Below are 19,358 nucleotides of genomic sequence, written 5' to 3'. Positions count from 1 at the left end.
TGCTTGCAATCATATTTTATGATAGAAACATAAGCATTTTATTTTCATGGCCAGATGGGATTCCCCAAGGATTCTTCTGATCATGGGGCAGGATGAGGTCAGCTGCCCCGGGTCTCAGCAGACTGCAGCCATGGGAACCCTGTCTTTCCCCAACCCCCGGATACAGGGTGACCGAAGTGGTACATACACGTGGAGTGGTCCTACCTCTGTGCGCCTACTCCCAGTGAGGGACACGGGGCATTTTTGGACCACTGTTGAGCTGGAACAAAGTTATTTTGTCCAAAGAGCCTGTGGGTGGGCTTAACAGACAGGAGCAGTAAAAATTGCCTTTTTGCTCTTGCAGAAATAGGTGCTACCAGGTCAGCCCTAGAAACCCCTCTCCTTGGGCTGGCTAAGCCTCAGCTCATGGAATTAGGGAAAGCTGTAGTGTGTGTTTAGGAAGGAGGGTGGAACACATCAATTCATATCCCTGAATAAGGGTAACAATAGCAGCCTTTTATTGAGGGTCTATTTTTTTCTAAGCTCTATGCTACATATGTTTAACATTGCGAAACTTACAACAATCCTGAGGGATAGGTATTATTATCGTGATCATCATCATCATTTTACAGATTAGGGAATTAAGGTTCAGAGACTTTGAGTAAATTCTGCAGTGTCACACAGCTAGTAAGTAACAGATAACCAAACCTAACTATTAGACTCACCCCCATGCTGCTCCAGGCTAATGAGTTTGAACTTGACTTGGTAGGATATGGTATCAGGGCTGTATTCATAACATAACTTAACCTGAGGTTTAATTTAAGCAAAGTCTGCAAATAGAAGATAAATTGATGAGACTGAATTTTCATAAAATACTAAAAATAAGTGTTCTGCCTCTTTTTGAGTAGAATTTTAATTGTAGAGCATCTCCCTGTAAGAGAGCAGCTCAGGAGAACAAACCAAGTTCACTCAGAGGTCAAGAGAACTGTATTTGCCAGGCAAGACTGGCCCAGTGGCTCATTTGTCCCAAAGAACAGGTTCAATAAGAACATGGTGCAAGTTCTAATAAACAGGTTTCTACCTGGGGGAGCTGCGACCAACCACTCATCCTCTCCCCAAGAGGATCCAGTAAGTTCCTTATCTACGAAACTTTGTTTCGAACTTTCAAAGATGCAAAGAGAAAGTGTATGCCAGCCCCTGTAGGCCAGCTGTTGTGCTGTTGTTTAACCGCTAGGTTGTGTCCAACTCTTTTGTGACCCCATGAACTGTAGTTCATCAGGCTCCTCTGTCCATGGGATTTCCCAGGCTCCAATACTGGAGTGGGTTGCCATTCCCTTCTCCAGAGCATCTTCCCCACCCAGGGATTGAACCTGCATCTCTTGCACCTCCTTCGATGGCTGGTGGTTTCTTTACCACTGAACCACATAGGAAGCCCTCTATTGTACTGTACTAGTATACTTTTGAAGGTACTGTAAGATTAATAATTTTTATTTATTGTTCAAGTTTGTTTTTTATGTATTATTTGTGTGAAAAGTATTATGAACCTATTACAGTACAGTATTATATAGCCTATTGTGTTGGTTGAGTACGTAGGCTAACTTGAATGAATTGGACTTAGGCACACATTCTTGGAATGGAACTCATTTGTATGTAGGGGACTTCCTGTAGTCTTCCTGCCTCCCATTTCTGTGATGGGCAGAAGCAGAGGGTTGGACCACCACCACCACCCCCCCTCCTCCGCCCCTCCACCCCAGCTACCTGCAGCCCCTTACCTCCTAAAAACTGCACCTCCTTGGGTCTTCCTCTCTGCAGCACTGATGTCCTCAGTAACGCAGCATCAAATTCCATGGATTGGGGGCCAGGGTTTTCTAGCATCTACCTCTTTTTTTTTTCTAGTCCCATTGCAACTAGTTCCATTTAGGGCCTTGTTTCTTTCCCCTAGTCAATGTTGTTAGATCAGTCTTTCTAAAACAAGACTGTCACTCCTGTCTACAGATCATCCGATTCTCCATTAGCTGCTGAATCAAATCCAGACATTTTCACCTGATGTGATGCTCAAAATCTCCACAGGTTTCCCCAAGAAAAGCCTTTTAATCCCTTCCTCTCTTACAGCCAGCCCTACATGGGCCAAGCTGCTGTCTTCAGTCTGTTCCAGGTACACACTCTTACCTTCACGTGTGACCTTTGCTTCATGCGGAAAAACTTACTAAGCACATCTTGTGTTTGTTTGATATTTCTGAGTTTTCAAAGTGGTTTCACTTACCTTATTCCATTGGAAAATTGTAGTTACTAAATGCGGCAGATATGATTATACTCATTTTGTAGATCAGAAAATGTTGGCTCTGAACAGGCCTAGAGCCTGAGGTTCCACAGCTGAGAGGCAGGCCTACGAGCCAGATCTTCAAATTTTCAAAGATTTGTACAAAGACTGAACTAGTAAGAGAACTGTGTTCATTGGGGGTTTAAGCTGCAGTTCCTGTTAGGAACACAAATGCCTCATACAAAGGCAAGGCCAGGAAGGAAGGCCTCAGCTGGAGAGCAAGAGCACCAGCTTTACTTGCTGGGGGGTCAAGAACAGAGATTTTTTTCCCCCCAGCTTTATTCAGGAATAGTTGACAAATAAAGATACTATATATTTTAAGGTGTACATAGTGATATTTTGATATACATATACATCGTAAAGAATTGACACTTTTGAACTGTGGTACTGGAGAAGACTTTTGAGAGTCCTTTGGACTTCAAGTAGATCAAACCAGTCAATCCTAAAGGAAATCAACCCTGGATATTCACTGGAAGGACTCATGCTGAAGCTCCAATACTTTGGCTACCTGATGCGAAGAGCCAACTAATTAGAAAAGACCCCAATGGTGGGAGAGATTGAAGGCAGGAGGAGAAGGGGGTGAAAGAGGATGAGATGGTTGGATGGCATCACTGACTCAAGGGACATGATTGTGAGCAAGCTCTGGGAGATGCTGAAGGACAGGGAAGCCTGGCGTGCTGCAGTCCATGGAGTCACAAAGAGTCAGACATGACTGAGTGACTGAATAACAACAATAATACACTGTGAGAGGATTATCACAAGCTAATTAACAAATTCATCACCCCACATAGTGACCTTTCTGTTTGGTGGTGAGAACACTTAAGATGTGCACTTTCAGCACATTTCAAGTACACAGTACAGAATTACAAACTGTAATCCCCATCCTGTACATTAGATCCCTAGAACTTACTCATCCCGCATGACTGAAGCTTTGCCCCCTGTGACCCGCATCTCTTCATTTCCCCTGGTAGCCGCCACCCTACTCTCTGCTTTTATGAGTTTGACTTTCGTGGCTTCCATGTGTACATGAGATTATGCAAGGACAGGGATTCTTAACAGGCTAACTGATAGAGGAATGGGATGCATCCATTTCACAGTGGATCATCTTCAGAAGAATGGGACTGTGAGCGCTAGAGATCTGGGGAGAAAGATTTCTCAATAAGGCCTATCTGTGGACTGAGAAGAGACTGGTGTGCTCATAATAATCCTGAATAGAGCAGGAAATCAGCTAGAATTTAAAAATAATAAAAATGTAATAAAGTTCTTTGTTTATATCTGCGTAGTGAGTCTGAGGGCCTTCAGGCCTATAAAACTGTCACTGGATTTGGTATCATTTCAACTTTATGAAGCACTTGATGTTTGCAAAGTGCTTGTGCAATCACCAATTACCATAATGTTCATCTTCTGAACACTGCAGTTCAGAGAAGGCCCGAGGACTTGAGACTGAGAGTAAAAATTTTTTAAAATAATAATAATAAAGGAAAAAGAATTGGTTAAACTAAAGACCAGGCTTCTGGGCTTCTGCTGTTTAAGATGTGGGGTCCCTGCTTCTGAGAGGGGTCTCCTCTTCTCGTAGGGCATGCAGGCAGCCTGGCCTTCTCTTGGGAGCTGCAAGTATGACCTTTGTCTACATGAATCAGGGGAAGGAAAAGCAAAGAGCTTGGCACCTGCAACCAAGAGCTGCCGGTGCTGAGGGATGTGGGGAGAGGTGTTTGTGGCTTCAGGAAAGGGTAGTGAGGAAAGGGACACAGCAGTTACGTGTGGTCTTTCCTGTTCCAGCTATTAAACACTATTTGTAAGTTGGAAAGCAGCTCTGGCTATGTTTACAGGCAGCAGGTCAGCGAAACTCAGCACACTGGTGGACTTCAAGGAATTCCAAGGAAATGGCTTTAATGAATGTCAAAGGCAATGTTTTGAGGATGTGTCTGTTTCCTCTGGAAAAAGGTTAGCTCTCTGTGCTTCTTCCCCTACATTCAAAAGCATCAGTTACCACTGGTAAGTGGCTAACCCCAGGGCTGAGTGTGGCCTGAAGGCTGGTGGCATTCTAGTTTATCAGTTTGGGAACAGAAAACAGCCTTTTCTTTGAAAGTGATTTTTAATCTGACATTTTCTGTCAGAGGTGCTCCCGATTCTGACCATGGGAAGGTAACTGTAAGACCAGAAGCTAAGGTGAGTCAGTTGGCTTTTGAACCAGAAAACCTCCTGGTACACCCTAAAAATTTCACCACCAGATCATTTTCCTTAATGGAAGCTAAAGAAAAAAAATCTCTTAATGAAATGACACCTTTCTATTTTAACATATTTGTTTTGAAACATAAATATATTAAATTTATTTTTAATTGAAGGATAATTGCTTTACAATATTGGTTAAATTTCTGCCATACATCAACACGAATTAGCCATAGGTGTACATATGTTGGAGAAGGAAATGGCAACCCACTCCAGTGTTCTTGCCTGGAGAATCCCAGGGACGGGGGAGCCTGGTGGGCTGCTGTCTATGGGGTTGCACAGAGTCGGACACGACTGAAGCGACTGAGCAGCATCAGTACATATATTGAGACCTCCCAGGCGGCACTAGTGGTAAAGAACCCACCTGCCAATGCAGGAGACGCAAGAGATGCAGTTTCCATCTGTGGGTTGGGAAGATCTATGGCAACAGGCTCCAGTATTCTTGCCTGGAGAGTCCCATGGACAGCAGAGACTGGAGGGCTACATGGGGTAGCCATGGGGTCCATGGGGTCCCAGAGAGTTGGACAAGACTGAGCAACTTAGCACGCATGTACCTATATGTTTCCTCCCACTCGAACCTCCTTCCCAACTCCCAACTTTCCCAGCCCTCTAGGTTGTTACAGAACCCTGGTTTTGAAACACACACACACATATATTTAAATGACCTACTTTATAGGGCTGTAGTGATAATTTATTTATTTGTTTTTCTGGCCACACTGGGTAGGAATGTGGGCTCTTAGTTCCCCAACCAGATCATACCAGCGCCCTCTGCATTGCAAGGGCGGAATCTTAACCACTGGACTGGCAGGGAAGTCCCTGAAACAAGTATCAAATGTTCCCAAATGTTTTTCAAAGAAGAATAAGAACATTCCTGTCCTCATTTTCATCCACCCAGAAAACAGGTGGGTGTTCTTGAGAGCAACTGTCCAGAACTGTCCTAAGTTTACAGTTTTCCCTGTCACCCCCTCCGCACAGCTGTGAGTTCTCATTATAGCAAAACGGACTGTGCGACTCTGTGCTTGAAGCCAGGCCTTGGTCTCCCACTGACGATTAGATAAAATCCATCTTCTTGACTATGACACGTGTGGTCCAGCCCAATCTGTCCACATGAGAGCTCTCTAGTCTCACTCCCCACTGATCTAGCTGCACTGAAACTCTTACCATTTTCCAAACATCTCACACCCTGTTTGTGCCTCTGCCTGAGCTGTTTGACTGTCAGAATGCCCTTCACATCCTCAGTCCAGCTCCTTACAGATTCTTTCTTTCTTCCCCCCTTTTTTTCTCCCTCTGGTTTCAAAGTGACTTCCGTGCAGATTCTGTGATTCTCCAAAACTGGCGAATTGGTTACACACACCTCTGGTTTCCATAATACTTTTTGCTCATAACTTTAATATAGTTCTTAGAGTGCTGGCTCCTGTCTCTACCTCGTTATGGCATCTTGAGGGCAACCACCATTTCTTATTTATCTCTGTGGCTTCAGAAGAAGCCAGAAAGCATACTCATATATTTTTCTTTTCTGTAAAAGAAGTATTAAAACTAAATTTAGTTAAAATGATTAAAGGTAATTTAAACAACATATTTGTTTTTTCCAGGGGAAATATTAAAATTCCATTTAATTCTGGAAGCATTAAATGTGTAGGTACCTGATAAATGACTGTCAGCAGATGAATCAGATTTGTGCCAGAAAAGGAACTCTCAAGTTTCTTTAGCCTGTGACACATTACCCTACTGCTAGCCATCTGAGTAACCAAACAAAGAAAAAAAATTAATACCAATGAAAGGGAATTTTTTAAAGATTTTTAAAAAATGTGAACCATTTTTGAAAGTCTTTATCAAATTTGTTACAACATCACATCTGTTTTATGGAGTTATTTTGTGTTTATTTGGGGGTCTTAGTTTCCTAACTAGGGATTGAACTGACACCCCCTGCATTGGAAGGTGAAGTCTTAACCACTGGACTACCAGGGAAGTCCCAGTGAGAGAGAATTTTGATTGCACTAGGTGTAGGGAATAAGAGTTTCCTCCTCTGCTCCATGGGCTGACACTATAGTTCTCTGGAGACTATGTCCTCTTTCTTCTCCCAACTCTGTCTTTCAGGCAGCTTTACTCAGGCTTCTATGAGCTGTTCATGCCACACTTGTCATGAGACCTCCCTCCACGGTATTCCCTCTGCTCAGAATACTCTTCTTCCCTTCCCATTGTTTAATTTCATGTTAAGAAATCCCAGTTCCTCCCTGGACTTTTTCCCACAGGACTAGAACAGTAGTGATTTCTCCCACAGTTTCTTCCTCCATTTGCCACCAGCACATACACCTCTTTACCCATTCTTATTTATGAGTTGGCGTGACATATGCTGAGAATATGTCATCACCATCCGCCTTGTGGAGTGAACTTTCATCAGAGCAGGGCCATGTCTGCCCACATGCCTTGTGCTATGTCTGTGGCAGCTTCAAATGCAGATCAGGGCTGAGTATCTGCCACCCACAAAATAGACTTGGCCTCTGTCTCCCTATCAGGTGAGAATATGTGAACCATAGCAACCAAGGCTCATGCTGCTAACATGTCTCAGATAACACATGGATTTGTTGTCAGCCTGTAAATGGCTTGGTTCCTGCGATTGAGAAGGAGTGACCAAGTAGCAATGAAAGACAATTTAAACAAAATACTCTTTTTTTCCCCTATGGGGATGAAATCCTGAAACTAAGTTCACAACTGATCACATTAAGATAATATATACATATTTTTTCTCAACCTTAACATTTTTTCCTTCTTCTTTATTTCTAATAAAATGCGCCGGTACGTACTGGCCTAGAAATCTTCAAATGTAACATTGCAACGCTAATGACAAAACATGATGGCTTCACCTAACAGGTGCAATTAAAAGATTTCCTTTATCACAAGAACATACAAGAGGAATAATTATCATTGAAGGTTTGTGTAGCTTCCATTGTGGGCAGAAAAATTGCTGCACTTCTCGGTCAAGTCAAAATTGCTCTCTATGGTGTCATTTCCAGAAAAATAACTATGGGATGAAGTACTATAACTTAGAAAAATCGTAAATGAAATAATCGCATGCGCATCACAGGAGACACAAGGAGGTGTCGAACGCCCAGCATGTCCATTGACTCAAATTGAGTCAGAAGAGTTGCATTTGATTTACAACCCGAGCGGAAGCTTTTGTTTATGGATACTGAGGCTTTCTTATTGTTTTAAAATATGGCTGTTGCAACTAAAAATTATTACAGGCCTACACGATCATGGATATTTTGGTCACCCAGAAATAATAAATGGCAATGAATACGAATTACATTACATGATGACTTCTTTTAAGAGAAACAGACATCAACAGGTAGTGATGACAATAATACAGCTCACATTATTGTGTACTTTGCTGAGTGCTTTGGGTTAACTCATTTAATCCTCAAAACAAACTTATAAGGTAAGGACTTGGATTAGTCCCATTTTTCAGCTGAGAGACTGAGGCCCAGAGAGGGTACATAACTTCCTAAAAGGACACATCTAGTAAGTGAGTAAGCTACAATAAATCCACAAACCCTGACCCTGAGCCAGACCTTCCTCTATTTGATAAGAACCAAGAATAGAATGTCGACGTTTATCTTTCTTTACACCATTATCATTTTCTGGGAAGACATCTGTAAATCAGAAACTTAAAAACAGAACCAGATTGGAATGTGAGCTCTGTGAGAACTTGTCAACAGCTATATTCCTCATGCCCAACATAGTACATGACTTACGGTAGCCTCTTGATAAACATGTAATGAATACATGAGTAAACAGAAAAGAGGAAAGCCTTACACTGTGCTTTGCAATGAGAAAGTACGCAAAAGATATTAAAAAAATGGACCTCTGGTTCAAGATGGCAGAGTAGAAGTACCTGTGCTCATCTCTTCCTGAGAGAGCACCAAAATTGTAACTAGCTGTTGAACAACCATTGACAGAGGATGCTGGAACCCACAAAAAAAAGATGCCTCACATCCAAAGACAAAGAAGAAGCCACAGTGAGACAGGTCCATCTTAAACGTCACAGAAACCAATAAAACTAGTTGTTTTGGAAAAAAAAGGTTTTTTAAAAAAAAATGGATTTAAAGAAATTTGTTTTATGAATCTATTTTAGAATAGGAGGAGTCACCTGATTTCCTGTTTGCATAAATTCAGATTTTCATTTTGCTTACAGGGAAGATGAAATGAGAAAGCATTCTCATTTAACAGAATTATATTAAAACTTTTACAGGGGATAAAGCAAAACAAATCAAGGATGCCAAAACTCTTACAGAATCCTGAGATTATTGTAAAAAACTCAATTATCATCTTGGGATCCACAACTTTCCACAATCACAGTAGGTTAGGCAACATGTTCAGGCAGCAATTCACAATGTCATGCTTGTAGTCACTTGTCAAGACTCCAGAAAAGTTTCAGTCCAGTTATGGAATACTTCAACATATTTAGGCCACAGGGTCTGAAGAAAATTGCACAATTTAACTGTTTTAATCATGTTTTGGCTCTGAGAGATGATTGAACAAATTGCCATCAGTACAAAGCTGAGTAAATAACTAGCCAACTTTTCCAATGGACTTAACCAAAACAGAGCATAGTGTCTATTATTCCCATGATATGGAAGAAGAAATTATGGAAGAGTGAAGTTATGACCTGAACAAAGACAGCTGTTGCCAGGTACTGATAACATCCCCCTACTTTGGTTCTCACCAAGCAGTCAAGGAACACAAGGATCCAGGAAGCTAGTGTTTTCTTTTAGTGAATTTTAATTTCATTACACTTAAGTGCTGAATCAAAGGTTATCTACAAGATCTTTCTACATTAGCATTTGTGAGGACAAGGATGACCAAAACCAAGCTGCATACCCAAGGGATTAACCACCTGCGTGATAGGGCTGGCTGCACAGTGCTGAAGCTCAGCTCTTTCCTACAGCCAGCATCCTGGGAGGGAAGCAGTTATGATGCCATGTACATCCTCACATGGGATACCATCAGGGATGTATTTAGAGGGAGTCTTCAGAAAGCTGATTGTTTACATTTGTTTCAAATAGTATGAAATTTTGGTGCTTTCTGAAACCACTTATGGAGGTATCTGGTTACATTTTACAAGTAAGGGTGACAAATTATCTTAATTTATGGCTCCCTAAAAAATTCCCCCCATTAAACTCTGGTGGTGACAATGTCTCTCTTTCCCGCACTATAGATCACCTGGCATTTCAAGGAGCTTTGGGGTCAGGACTGATTTTAATGAGTCAAATAATCAAGATCTCAGGAAAGTCAACCTTGCCTACCTCGTTTGCTATTGGCCTCACACCTACCTAGTATGTTGTCTGGCACATAGTAGGCACTCAATAAGTTCAACAAAAAGCATCTTACTTATATCCTCTGCTATCCTTCTGGATTTCTGCTTAAAGTAAAACACACCCTACTTACAGACTGGTCAAGTTTTTGATGAGCTACTCAAGAAGCTATCATGTCAAACCGCCAACTGTAGGCCAGGCACACTTACAGCAATAGCATCACACGCATATTAATGCTCAGTGGAGGGACTCCTGGAACAGGGACCCGTGGACTCTTCAAGTGGACACAGCCCACTCTTTGTTGATTATGAATGCTGCCTCCAAGTCCTTCACTGACCTTGGAGGTGCCTTTTCCCTCGTTTGGGCTCAGTTGCCTCATTTATAAAACAGGAATCACAGAGCTAATATTCCTTGTTTCTCTGAGAGTTTTTTGCGAAGTAAACTCAAGTCATTCACAAGGCCACAGCACCAATCCAATAAATAATTCATAGATGCTTCAGCTAGTCAGAGTAAGAAAAAACTGCAATGCAGTGATCATCATTTAAAATGGAAATTGCTGCTCACAATATTCATACCTATGATTTAAAATAAGCACGTCTGTGTGGGATATAATGAATTCTGTCAAGTTTTAAGAGGAAACGTGTTCTTTTCCCTTCTTTTTTTTCTTTTAAGACTACAATGCCATTCCATTTAAGTCCATTAAATACCTGGTTCCAAGCATCATTTTGGATTATCCTGATGTTCACGTTAGACTTTTCCTAGAAGGCAATCTGTCACCCTTTGGTCCAGGAGGGGGTCTGGCATCTGCCACTTTTCTTGCCAGCCTTTTTAATGGAAAACTCAAATGCCACAGCATCCACACGTCTGCCATGGGTCTTATATTTTGTTAGTAATATCTCAGTGCACAGTTCATTTCAAACCAGTGATGGGAAGGAAGTCTTCATCCACGTGACTTTATGTAATTCTATTACTGTGTCAATTTGCCAATCCATTGTTATCTTTGGGCTTTCTTTGTGTAAAATGCTGGCAACCACAGGATAACTCCTTATTTTTGGCAGTTGTCGGCATACAGGAAGTGCTAAAAATGATTTTAGGCTGCCCTTTTTATTTTGGAAAAGGTTGTTCTTATCCTCTGTCATTCACATTTGTAGAATAAATATATACACATACTTAAGGAGAGAGACGATAAATGATAAAACAGAGAGACAGTAGGAAGCAGACAGTCCAGTAGCATTGTTAGTCACCACTGAACGGGGCAACCTACGACTCCCACACCAGCTGTAACACTGTGAATCTAAGCGAGCCGTTTTATCCGGTGTCTTAAAATCTGAATAAGGGGGCATCAATTTCTTCTCATTATAAGAGATTGTCAGTGAGGATGATAGGTAGCTCTAAAGTTCTGACTTCTGTACACAAATAAAATCAATACACAATTGCTGAGATAAGATACAGTCTCTCAGACAGACAATGGCTTCTAAGCCAGAGCCAGGCTTGCCTAGACGAGATCAGGTGTACTAATTAAACCTAAGGGAGATGGACCAACCATAGGAAGGAGATCAGTGAGGCAATAGGGATCCAAGTGGACTGTGGTGGCTGTCCCTGCCAGGGACACTGAGGCTTAGGGGAGAGGTGGGTGTCCATGGGGGTGTGCTTTTTGGGGCTAAAAGGCAGCCTGGATGAAAACAACTAAGATTACCTGCTCTGCCTTGCTCTGCTTTCATACACACTTAGCAACCTTCAGATAATTAATTGGATTTTTCTGTTACATCAGTGTGTAGAATGAAGGTGCCCTGGATAGAAAATGTTACTTGCTTGCTTGATTCATTCATTCAAAGAATATATATTGAGTGTTCATGGTGTGCTAAATACTATTCTATGCCTTGAGTACAGACTCAGATCCCTGTCCCCAAAAAGCATATATCCTGGTTGGTGGAGAATATTATAACAAATACAAAAAATACACACAGTGTCAGATGGTAATAAGCATAACGGTGAAAAACAAAGCAGGGAAGGGGTGGGGGAGTGCTTCTCTTGGGACAGCTACTTTAAATATGGAACCTGGAAGGTCTCACTGCCAAGCTGGATAAAAGAGGTGAAGGAGGGAGGCATGTGAATGTCTGAGAGAAGAGTATCCCAAGTGAGAGGGCAGGAAGAGGAGCAGTGCAAATGCCCTGAAGCAGTGAGGTGCTTGGTGCATCTCAGGAAGGCCACGGGGGCTGGAGTAGAGTGAGCCAGTGAGCAAGACGAAGAGAGGGGGCCAGAGGGACATCAGGGACCAGATTGTGACTTGACCCTTCCAAAGGCTGGGAAGGACTATCCCTCCCCAGACTTCCCTGGTGGTCCAATGGTTAAGAATCTGCCTGCCAATGCAGGGGACATGGGTTTGATCCCGTGTGTCGATCGATCACTTATGGGGAAAATCGCATATATCACTGGGCGATTAAGCAGCTGCACCGCAACTGCTGAGTCTGCGCTCTAGAGCCTGGGAGCACAACTGCTGAAGCCCGCATGCCCTACAGCCTGTGCACCACACGAGAGAAGCCACCACAGTGAGAAACCTGCACACCGCAGTGAAGGGTAGCCCCTACTCACTGCAACTAGAGAAAGCCTATGTGCAGCATCGAAGACCCAGCGCAGCCGAAAATAGATTTAAAAGTAAAGAAATAAAGAAAAAAGAATTTCCTTCCCTGCCATGAGGATACCTATGATGATTTAGGAATTTGACGTTTGCTTTCTACTTGTCCCTCCTGGAGCTTGGCTAGAGTGCATCCATCTCTATGAAACTAAGCCATTCTTGGAGTCTTTGGCATATTGAACTCTGCCTCTGAAAAGCTGAGAACCTGATTCAGAAACTTGGAGACTCCTCAGTGGTAGGGTGGTAGGTCCTTAGGGTGACCTACCAGGATCCCTAACCTTGTGTGGGTTCAGTCACCAAGTCGTGTCTGACTCTTTGTGACCACATGGACTATAGCAAGCCAGGCCTCCCTGTCTCTCACCATCTTCTGAAGTTTCCCCAAGTTCATGTCCATTGAATTGGTGATGCCATCCAACTGTCTCATCCTCAGTTGCCCTCTTCCCCTCCTGCTTTCAATCTTTCCCAACATCAGGGTCTTTTCCAGTGAGTCCAGCTGTTTGCATCAGGTGGCCAAAGTACTGGAGCTTCAGCATCAGTCCTTCCAATGAATATTCAGGGTTGATTGACTGATTTGATCCCCTTGCTGTCCAAGGGACTCTCAAGAGTCTTCTCAAAGCATCACCCCATATATAGTCAACAAATGTATGAGATGTGAGCTCTGCACGATACAGTGTGAGCAGTCATAATAGTCACTGCTTTAATAGTGACATTCTGAAGCCATGGAGATGGGGTTTGCATGTAAATAAGGGCTATCAAGGACACAGAGTTGTTAATGATAAAGTTCATTTAAGGGTATTTATGGGTTTTAGACTGTGATAGATCTGGGCTTGAACCATGGAACCGACACTAGGTATGGAACCTTAAGAAAGCTATTTAAGTCCTTTGAGGTTTTGTTTCTTCCACCTCAAAGAGAGGCTTTGTGAGAATGAAACTGAAAGGGTGGTTATTAGGATTAAACAAAATAATGTTCTTGATGGCAAAGCACTGGTGTGCAGTAACATCTTCCCCCTCTCAATTTCTGCTTTGCATCGCATGACTCAGAATTGCTGCCCACAGGGAATCATAATGCAATCTTAATTAATCATCAATTTTGGCACCATAGGCTTCCAGCAATGTTCTTGAATGAGAGAGCTCAGGCTGTTTCATCAGAGGTGGACACAATCAGTAGTCCATTTGTGTGGTATTATACCCTTAGACCCTCCTACCCGCCTTCAGAGCTGTGGAGGTGACATGAAATTATAATGTGAAGCACTCAACACAGTACTTGGCCATTGTTCATCCTTATGGAATGCTAATTTTTATCATTTTTATTCTTCTGTAGCTTCTGGAAAATTTTTATAGGAATGCATGTGTATTAACTGGGCTTCCCTGGTTGCTCAGAGGTAAAGAATCCACATGCAGGGCAGGAGATACCTCTTGCACAGGAGACACAGGTTCAGTCCTTGGGTCAGGAAGATCCTCTGGAGAAGGAAATAGCAACTCACTCCAGAATTCTTGTCTGGGAAATTCCACAGACAGAGGAGCCTGGCAGGCTACAATCCATGGGGTTGCAAAAGAGTCAGACATGATTCAGTGACTGAACAAAAACAATAGTGTATATTAATTATGCTATGATAAAGCAAAAAAAGAAAACAAAACTATATGAGCAATGGTGACTTGTTTTTTATTGATACTGATGGTGAGTTGAGGATGTTTCTTCTTTGAGTCTGAATATTGGACAATAGTTGAATGTGAACTGAGTACTGTGACACTTAAGATTTATGTCTTTTTTTGACTAGACTACCTTGTTATTCAATCAAACTCTAAAACTACCACAGGAAAATAAATGGCTAGTGGAAAGCCACTGTATAACACAGGGAGCCCAACTTGGTGCTGTAAGAGGATCTCGAGGGGTGGGAAGGAGGCTCAAGAGGGAGTGGATGTATATCTACTTATAGCTGATTCATGTTACTGTACAACACTGTGAAGCAATTATACTCCAATTAAAAAAACAACACCCTAATCTAGGTGTTGCTATGAAGGGTTCTGTAGGTGTGGTTAGCACCTACAGTCAGTTCACTTTAAAGGGATGATCCTCAGTAACATAAGTGGGTCTCATCTGATCAGTTGAGTGGACTTAAGAGCAAAATAAGGTTTCCCCGAGGAAGAAGAAATTTTATCTCAAGATTACTGAATCTTAGCTCCTGCTTGAGAGTTTCTAGATTAAGAGCCTACCCTACAAATTCTGGACTTGCCACCCTCACAAACTCATAAGCCATTTCCTCGAAGTAAACCCATGCGTATGTGTATGTGTATAGGTGTACGTATGTATACGAGTGTGCGTGTGTACTCCTTACTGATTCTGTTTCTCCAGAGGATGCTGACTGATAAAGGTACATACAAAGGCTCATTTATTCTTCTTTTTCTTTTGCCAGTAATTCTTTATGACATTTCATTTGCAGGATGCAGTTTTACTAAAATGAAACTTGAGCGGCTCCAAACTGCATGGTCCATTTCTTTCGGCCTCACAATTTCTGTTTTGGCCTGAGCCAGGCAACCTGACCCTGGAACAGGGAGATCAGCTGTACCCTGATCGCACCTGGCATAGCCTACCCATGAGGTCCATGGGGGCACAGCACCTGGGTTCTGGGGGGACAACAGAATGAACATAAATGCCAAGAGAATAATTTATCTATAAAAATACAGATAAATCAAGAGTGTACAGAGTGGAAATTTGTAGGTTTTGCTACTCTCTGGGTATGAATTCAGAGCACAACTGGGATATAAAAGCTCTGTTGTCTAAGAGAAAATATATTTATGCAGTGATGGTCGTCCTGCAATTTCTAGAATGAATGCACAGGAGGACAAATTACCATGAGAAGAGATATTACTAAGAGTGTTAAGTCTGCCTTCATTTTTTGCTAGTCTGCCCATAATCACATGGAAATAATCCCCTGGTGAAACGTGGGACAAAGTCTATGACGTCATCTGAATTTAGTGTACTGCTCTAAGATACAACTTGGGGAGGGTTGCCACTTTCGTTTTCTTGTCTCCCAGTTATTTTTTTCCATTTTATTTCTTTTCTTCATTGTAAAGCATTCCTTACAACACTGTCAGAATTTGAACAGAACCACCTTTTATCAAATTTCTGATTTGCCGTTTTGTGATATTGTGGTTTATGATAAGAAATATCAATTTGGTCTTCATCCCTAGTTTTGTCTCAGAGCTCCTAAAACCCTTAAATTTCCTAAGTGATGAAAGCAAAAAGGCATCCTCTGTTATGTTAATGGGTGACGTTTGGACCCCATCTAAGGTCAGGAGCTGGATACCAGGAGAGCCAACCATGTGATTAGAGGGTTGGGACTTTCAAGCCCTGCCTTCCCCACGTCTGGGAAAGAGGGAAGGACTGGTAATGGATTTCAGTCACCAAGGGCCAATGATTCATCCATTGTGCCTATGCAATGAAGCCTCCACAAAACCTCAAAAGGATGGAGCTGAGGAGAATTTAGAGGTTGGTGAACAGGCGGAGATTTGGGGAGAGTGGTGTACCCATAGAGTCCATGGGGGTTCCGTGTCCTTTCTCTTGTGCACTTCTTCCATCTGGCTTTTCCTGAGTTATATCCTTTTATAATAAACCAGTGATCTAGTAAGTAAAACGTTTTTCTGAGTTCTGTGAAGTTTTCTAGCAAATTAATCAAACCCAAGGAGGAGGTCATGGAACCTCCAACCTGTAGCCGATAGATTGGAAGCAGAGGTAGCAACCTGGGCTTGTGGCTGGCATCTGAAGTGGTGAGGGCTGTGGGACCAAGCCCTTACCTGAGAGGATCTGACACTGTATCCAGATGGGCAATGTCAGGATTGAGTCGAGTTGTAGGACACTGAGCTGGTATCCAGCACATTGCTTGGATGGATGGGGAAGCCTCTGTTCACACAAGTCAGATCTCGGGTCCAGGAACCCCAAAACATTGTCTTCCTGTACATTTTGTCATAACCAAGCAGCCGTTATATGTACTCTTTAGCCAGCTTTTTACAACTTCTTACAAATTTGGTTATTGATACCTAAGCAATGGCAGGGGAGATGTATTTCTAGAAGAAACACACCTGGAGCATAAACCTGCATAACCTGCTAAAAGCCAGGGACCAGTGAGTGGTTAATGGGGTACAGCACCTCCTGGAGGCAGTTAATGGCCAAGATGGGCCACTTTTAGGGTGCAGGCAGCCCACACTGCCACGAAAGCTCAAGACTGAGCAGGACAAGGTATTCATCCATAGATAACAGGAATACGGAAAAACAAAACCATAGTCTCAGAAAGCCTCTACCTTCCACCTCTCTACTTCATAATTCTTGGAATGCTCTACTTTCCCAGAGTTGCTTTCGAATTTTAACCTTGATTTACTTTTGATTATTCGAGTCAATAGTACTTGTATTTTTCTGCAGTTATTCCTCTAATTTGTTTTCCTTTTTGCTGTGAATTTCCTGTATTTCTCTTGCCTCCTCTTCCCTTTCCACTTTTACCTCTTCTTCATCTTATTCTTTGACTTTCTTTTACCCGTTCTTAATTCTTCTTCCTTTCCCACTGATCTGCTGTGGCTTTAATCACTGCCAAGCTGCTTTAAAATCACCCAGTGACTGACATTTTCTCCCTGAAAGGAGCGGGATTTGTGACTGTGGAAAACTAACTACAAAGACCCAACACATTCAATTTTCAGCGCATTTCTTTCCTTTCTTCTGTGGTGCTTTTGCCTGGGATTAGAGATGGACCGCTTACTGCAACTCACAATGGCAAAGCCCTCCAGGCCTGACTTCTTAGCCCTGTGAGTCACAGGGCAACGTGTATCGAGCCACCATGTTTACACTGATTGCTAGAATTTTAAAATTGCCCTTCACTAGGAAAAAAAAAAAAAAAACTTACTCAAGTGTTTCCTGGAAAACAAAGTAGTATTATTTCACAGTGTGATGACGGGACTCTTCTCCTTGGACCATTCCTTCTCCCTTCTCCCCTCCCCTTTCATTTTTTACAGCATGAAACAAAACCAGATAAATGGGTTCCTAGCAGAAGGGTGAAGGAGCTTTGTCATCCTGACTGACTCCACCAGAAATACGATATTTTTACAAAGGGATGAGCAGTAAAATTAGTAAGATAGGTCCATTTTTCAAGACTCCACGATTTTGTCATCTGGCGTTAGGAAATTGTAGACTGTCACACACACACCAAATCCAGTTGTTTCTGAGAGATTTCACGTTAGCTCTTTCCAACACGTAAGTATAAATGACACACGTTTTGATTATTTGAAATCATCCTTTCGGTTAATTTGGTCACAAATTAACTTTACCTTTTGGTGTTTCTTGCCGAGCAGAGGCACACACCTCAGTGATGAGGTGCTCAAAGTTCATGTTTGCCGTGTAGAAGGAGCTGGAAGATGATCATTACCAAAGGATACTTGTGGTCAAAGCCGTACCACATTCTGAAGAGCCAGGCGCTCTCTGATTTTGTCGTGCTTTTACCCAAATTATTTGCTTCCTGGAGAAGGGACAGTAGAAGAAGTCATTAGAGAAATGATCAATATAAAATACTGACATATCAACATTAATATATAGTATGTATTCAGTATATTTTAACTATATATCAAATTAAACCACTTAAAAAAAAAAAAACTTTCCAGGTAGAGGCGTTTTTATCTAAATGGTGAAGCAGCTGCCAAGCAATTAGCTCATAGATCTTGCCATATGGATGAGACTCCTGTGGCATAATTCAACATTTACTTTTCTTAATAATCCCTGTTTTATTAAACAGCTTAGAAATGCCACTTTTTTGACACCAATAAAAATGATATTTCTGTCAGATTGCTGTTGTGGGAATTTGGCAGTTACTTTTCTCAAATTTGGATGGTATTTATTTATGATTTACCAAAAGGTCAAGACTAAAGGGCTAACAGTCTAATCATTGTTAAACTAGTTTTCATTCATTTTCTTTTCGATAGATCACTACCAAAGGCCCTGGTTAATTTCTTGATATCTTTCCCTTCAATTCTGAAATTTTGAAATAGACATTCTTGTTAAGAAGCCTATAATAACTGAATGTGTTTATCTCCCAGCCCCCTTGCCTCCCCTCTCTTTTCCAAAAGGACCACAGTGGGAGGGACAAAGAAAAGGAATTAAGAAGGACAAAAAGAAAGCATGTGGTGGGTGATTATGTAACAGTAGATGATAAAAATGGGAGAAAAAGGGAAAAGGTGAAAAATTTTTGTGAACTTTATAAAGGTGGATGATAATGAACATTGCAGTGTGGTATGAAGGAGATTCAGTGACATTTAATCTTTTTCTTTGTATCCCATTTCACATATTAAGAAAAGAAAATTCCAGACTTCAATCAGTTGCAATTATCTCCATCATTAAAAGCATTTATATATTAAAATGGATTTCATTGCTTTGTTTGGACCCTTGGTTTCCATCCCCAAATGGTTCAAGAGTTCACAGTCCACAAGTAAGTGAACATTCTCAAGAAATCAGGATGCATGGAAGACAGTGACAAACCACTGGGTGCTCCAAAGCCAGCCTTTAGATGAATCTAAGTTAATTTGCTTCATTTAATGTATTTACTTTTTATTCCCCTCTCCAGACAGTACCACTGATGGTTAATGATAAATAACTGAACACAAAAGGCTGGATTCTGCTCCAAAACACATATCACAGCAGGGGCTTCAGTTCCATGCCTCACAAACGAAATGGGGATGTAAGAAAGCTTAAGTGTGATCCCTTTCTAGGCAGCCATCTAAACTCTGTCTAAAATGATTGAAACTGAAACTCAACAATAGAATGAGAACCCAAACAGGCAGGCTTTCTCATTGGTGTTTGAAGACCTCTGATTTCCAACACGGAACAGTTTCCTAAATAGCGTTC

General features: G+C 41.8%; 1 protein-coding gene across 2 annotated transcripts in view; it reads right to left on the bottom strand.

The window, feature by feature from the left end:
* Nucleotides 1–19,358, bottom strand: part of SLC9A9 (solute carrier family 9 member A9) — a 669,138-nt gene that overhangs the window by 100,367 nt on the left and 549,413 nt on the right. For both annotated transcript variants that reach the window (XM_061419306.1, XM_061419316.1), the window contains exon 14: nt 17,900–17,975. In XM_061419306.1, the coding sequence (XP_061275290.1) occupies nt 17,900–17,975 (76 nt within the window). The remainder of the gene's footprint in view (nt 1–17,899; nt 17,976–19,358) is intronic.

The sequence above is a fragment of the Bos javanicus genome, chromosome 1 (assembly GCF_032452875.1).
Source record: "Bos javanicus breed banteng chromosome 1, ARS-OSU_banteng_1.0, whole genome shotgun sequence".
Lineage (NCBI taxonomy): Eukaryota > Metazoa > Chordata > Mammalia > Artiodactyla > Bovidae > Bos > Bos javanicus.
This window is presented reverse-complemented; position numbering and strand designations above follow the sequence as displayed.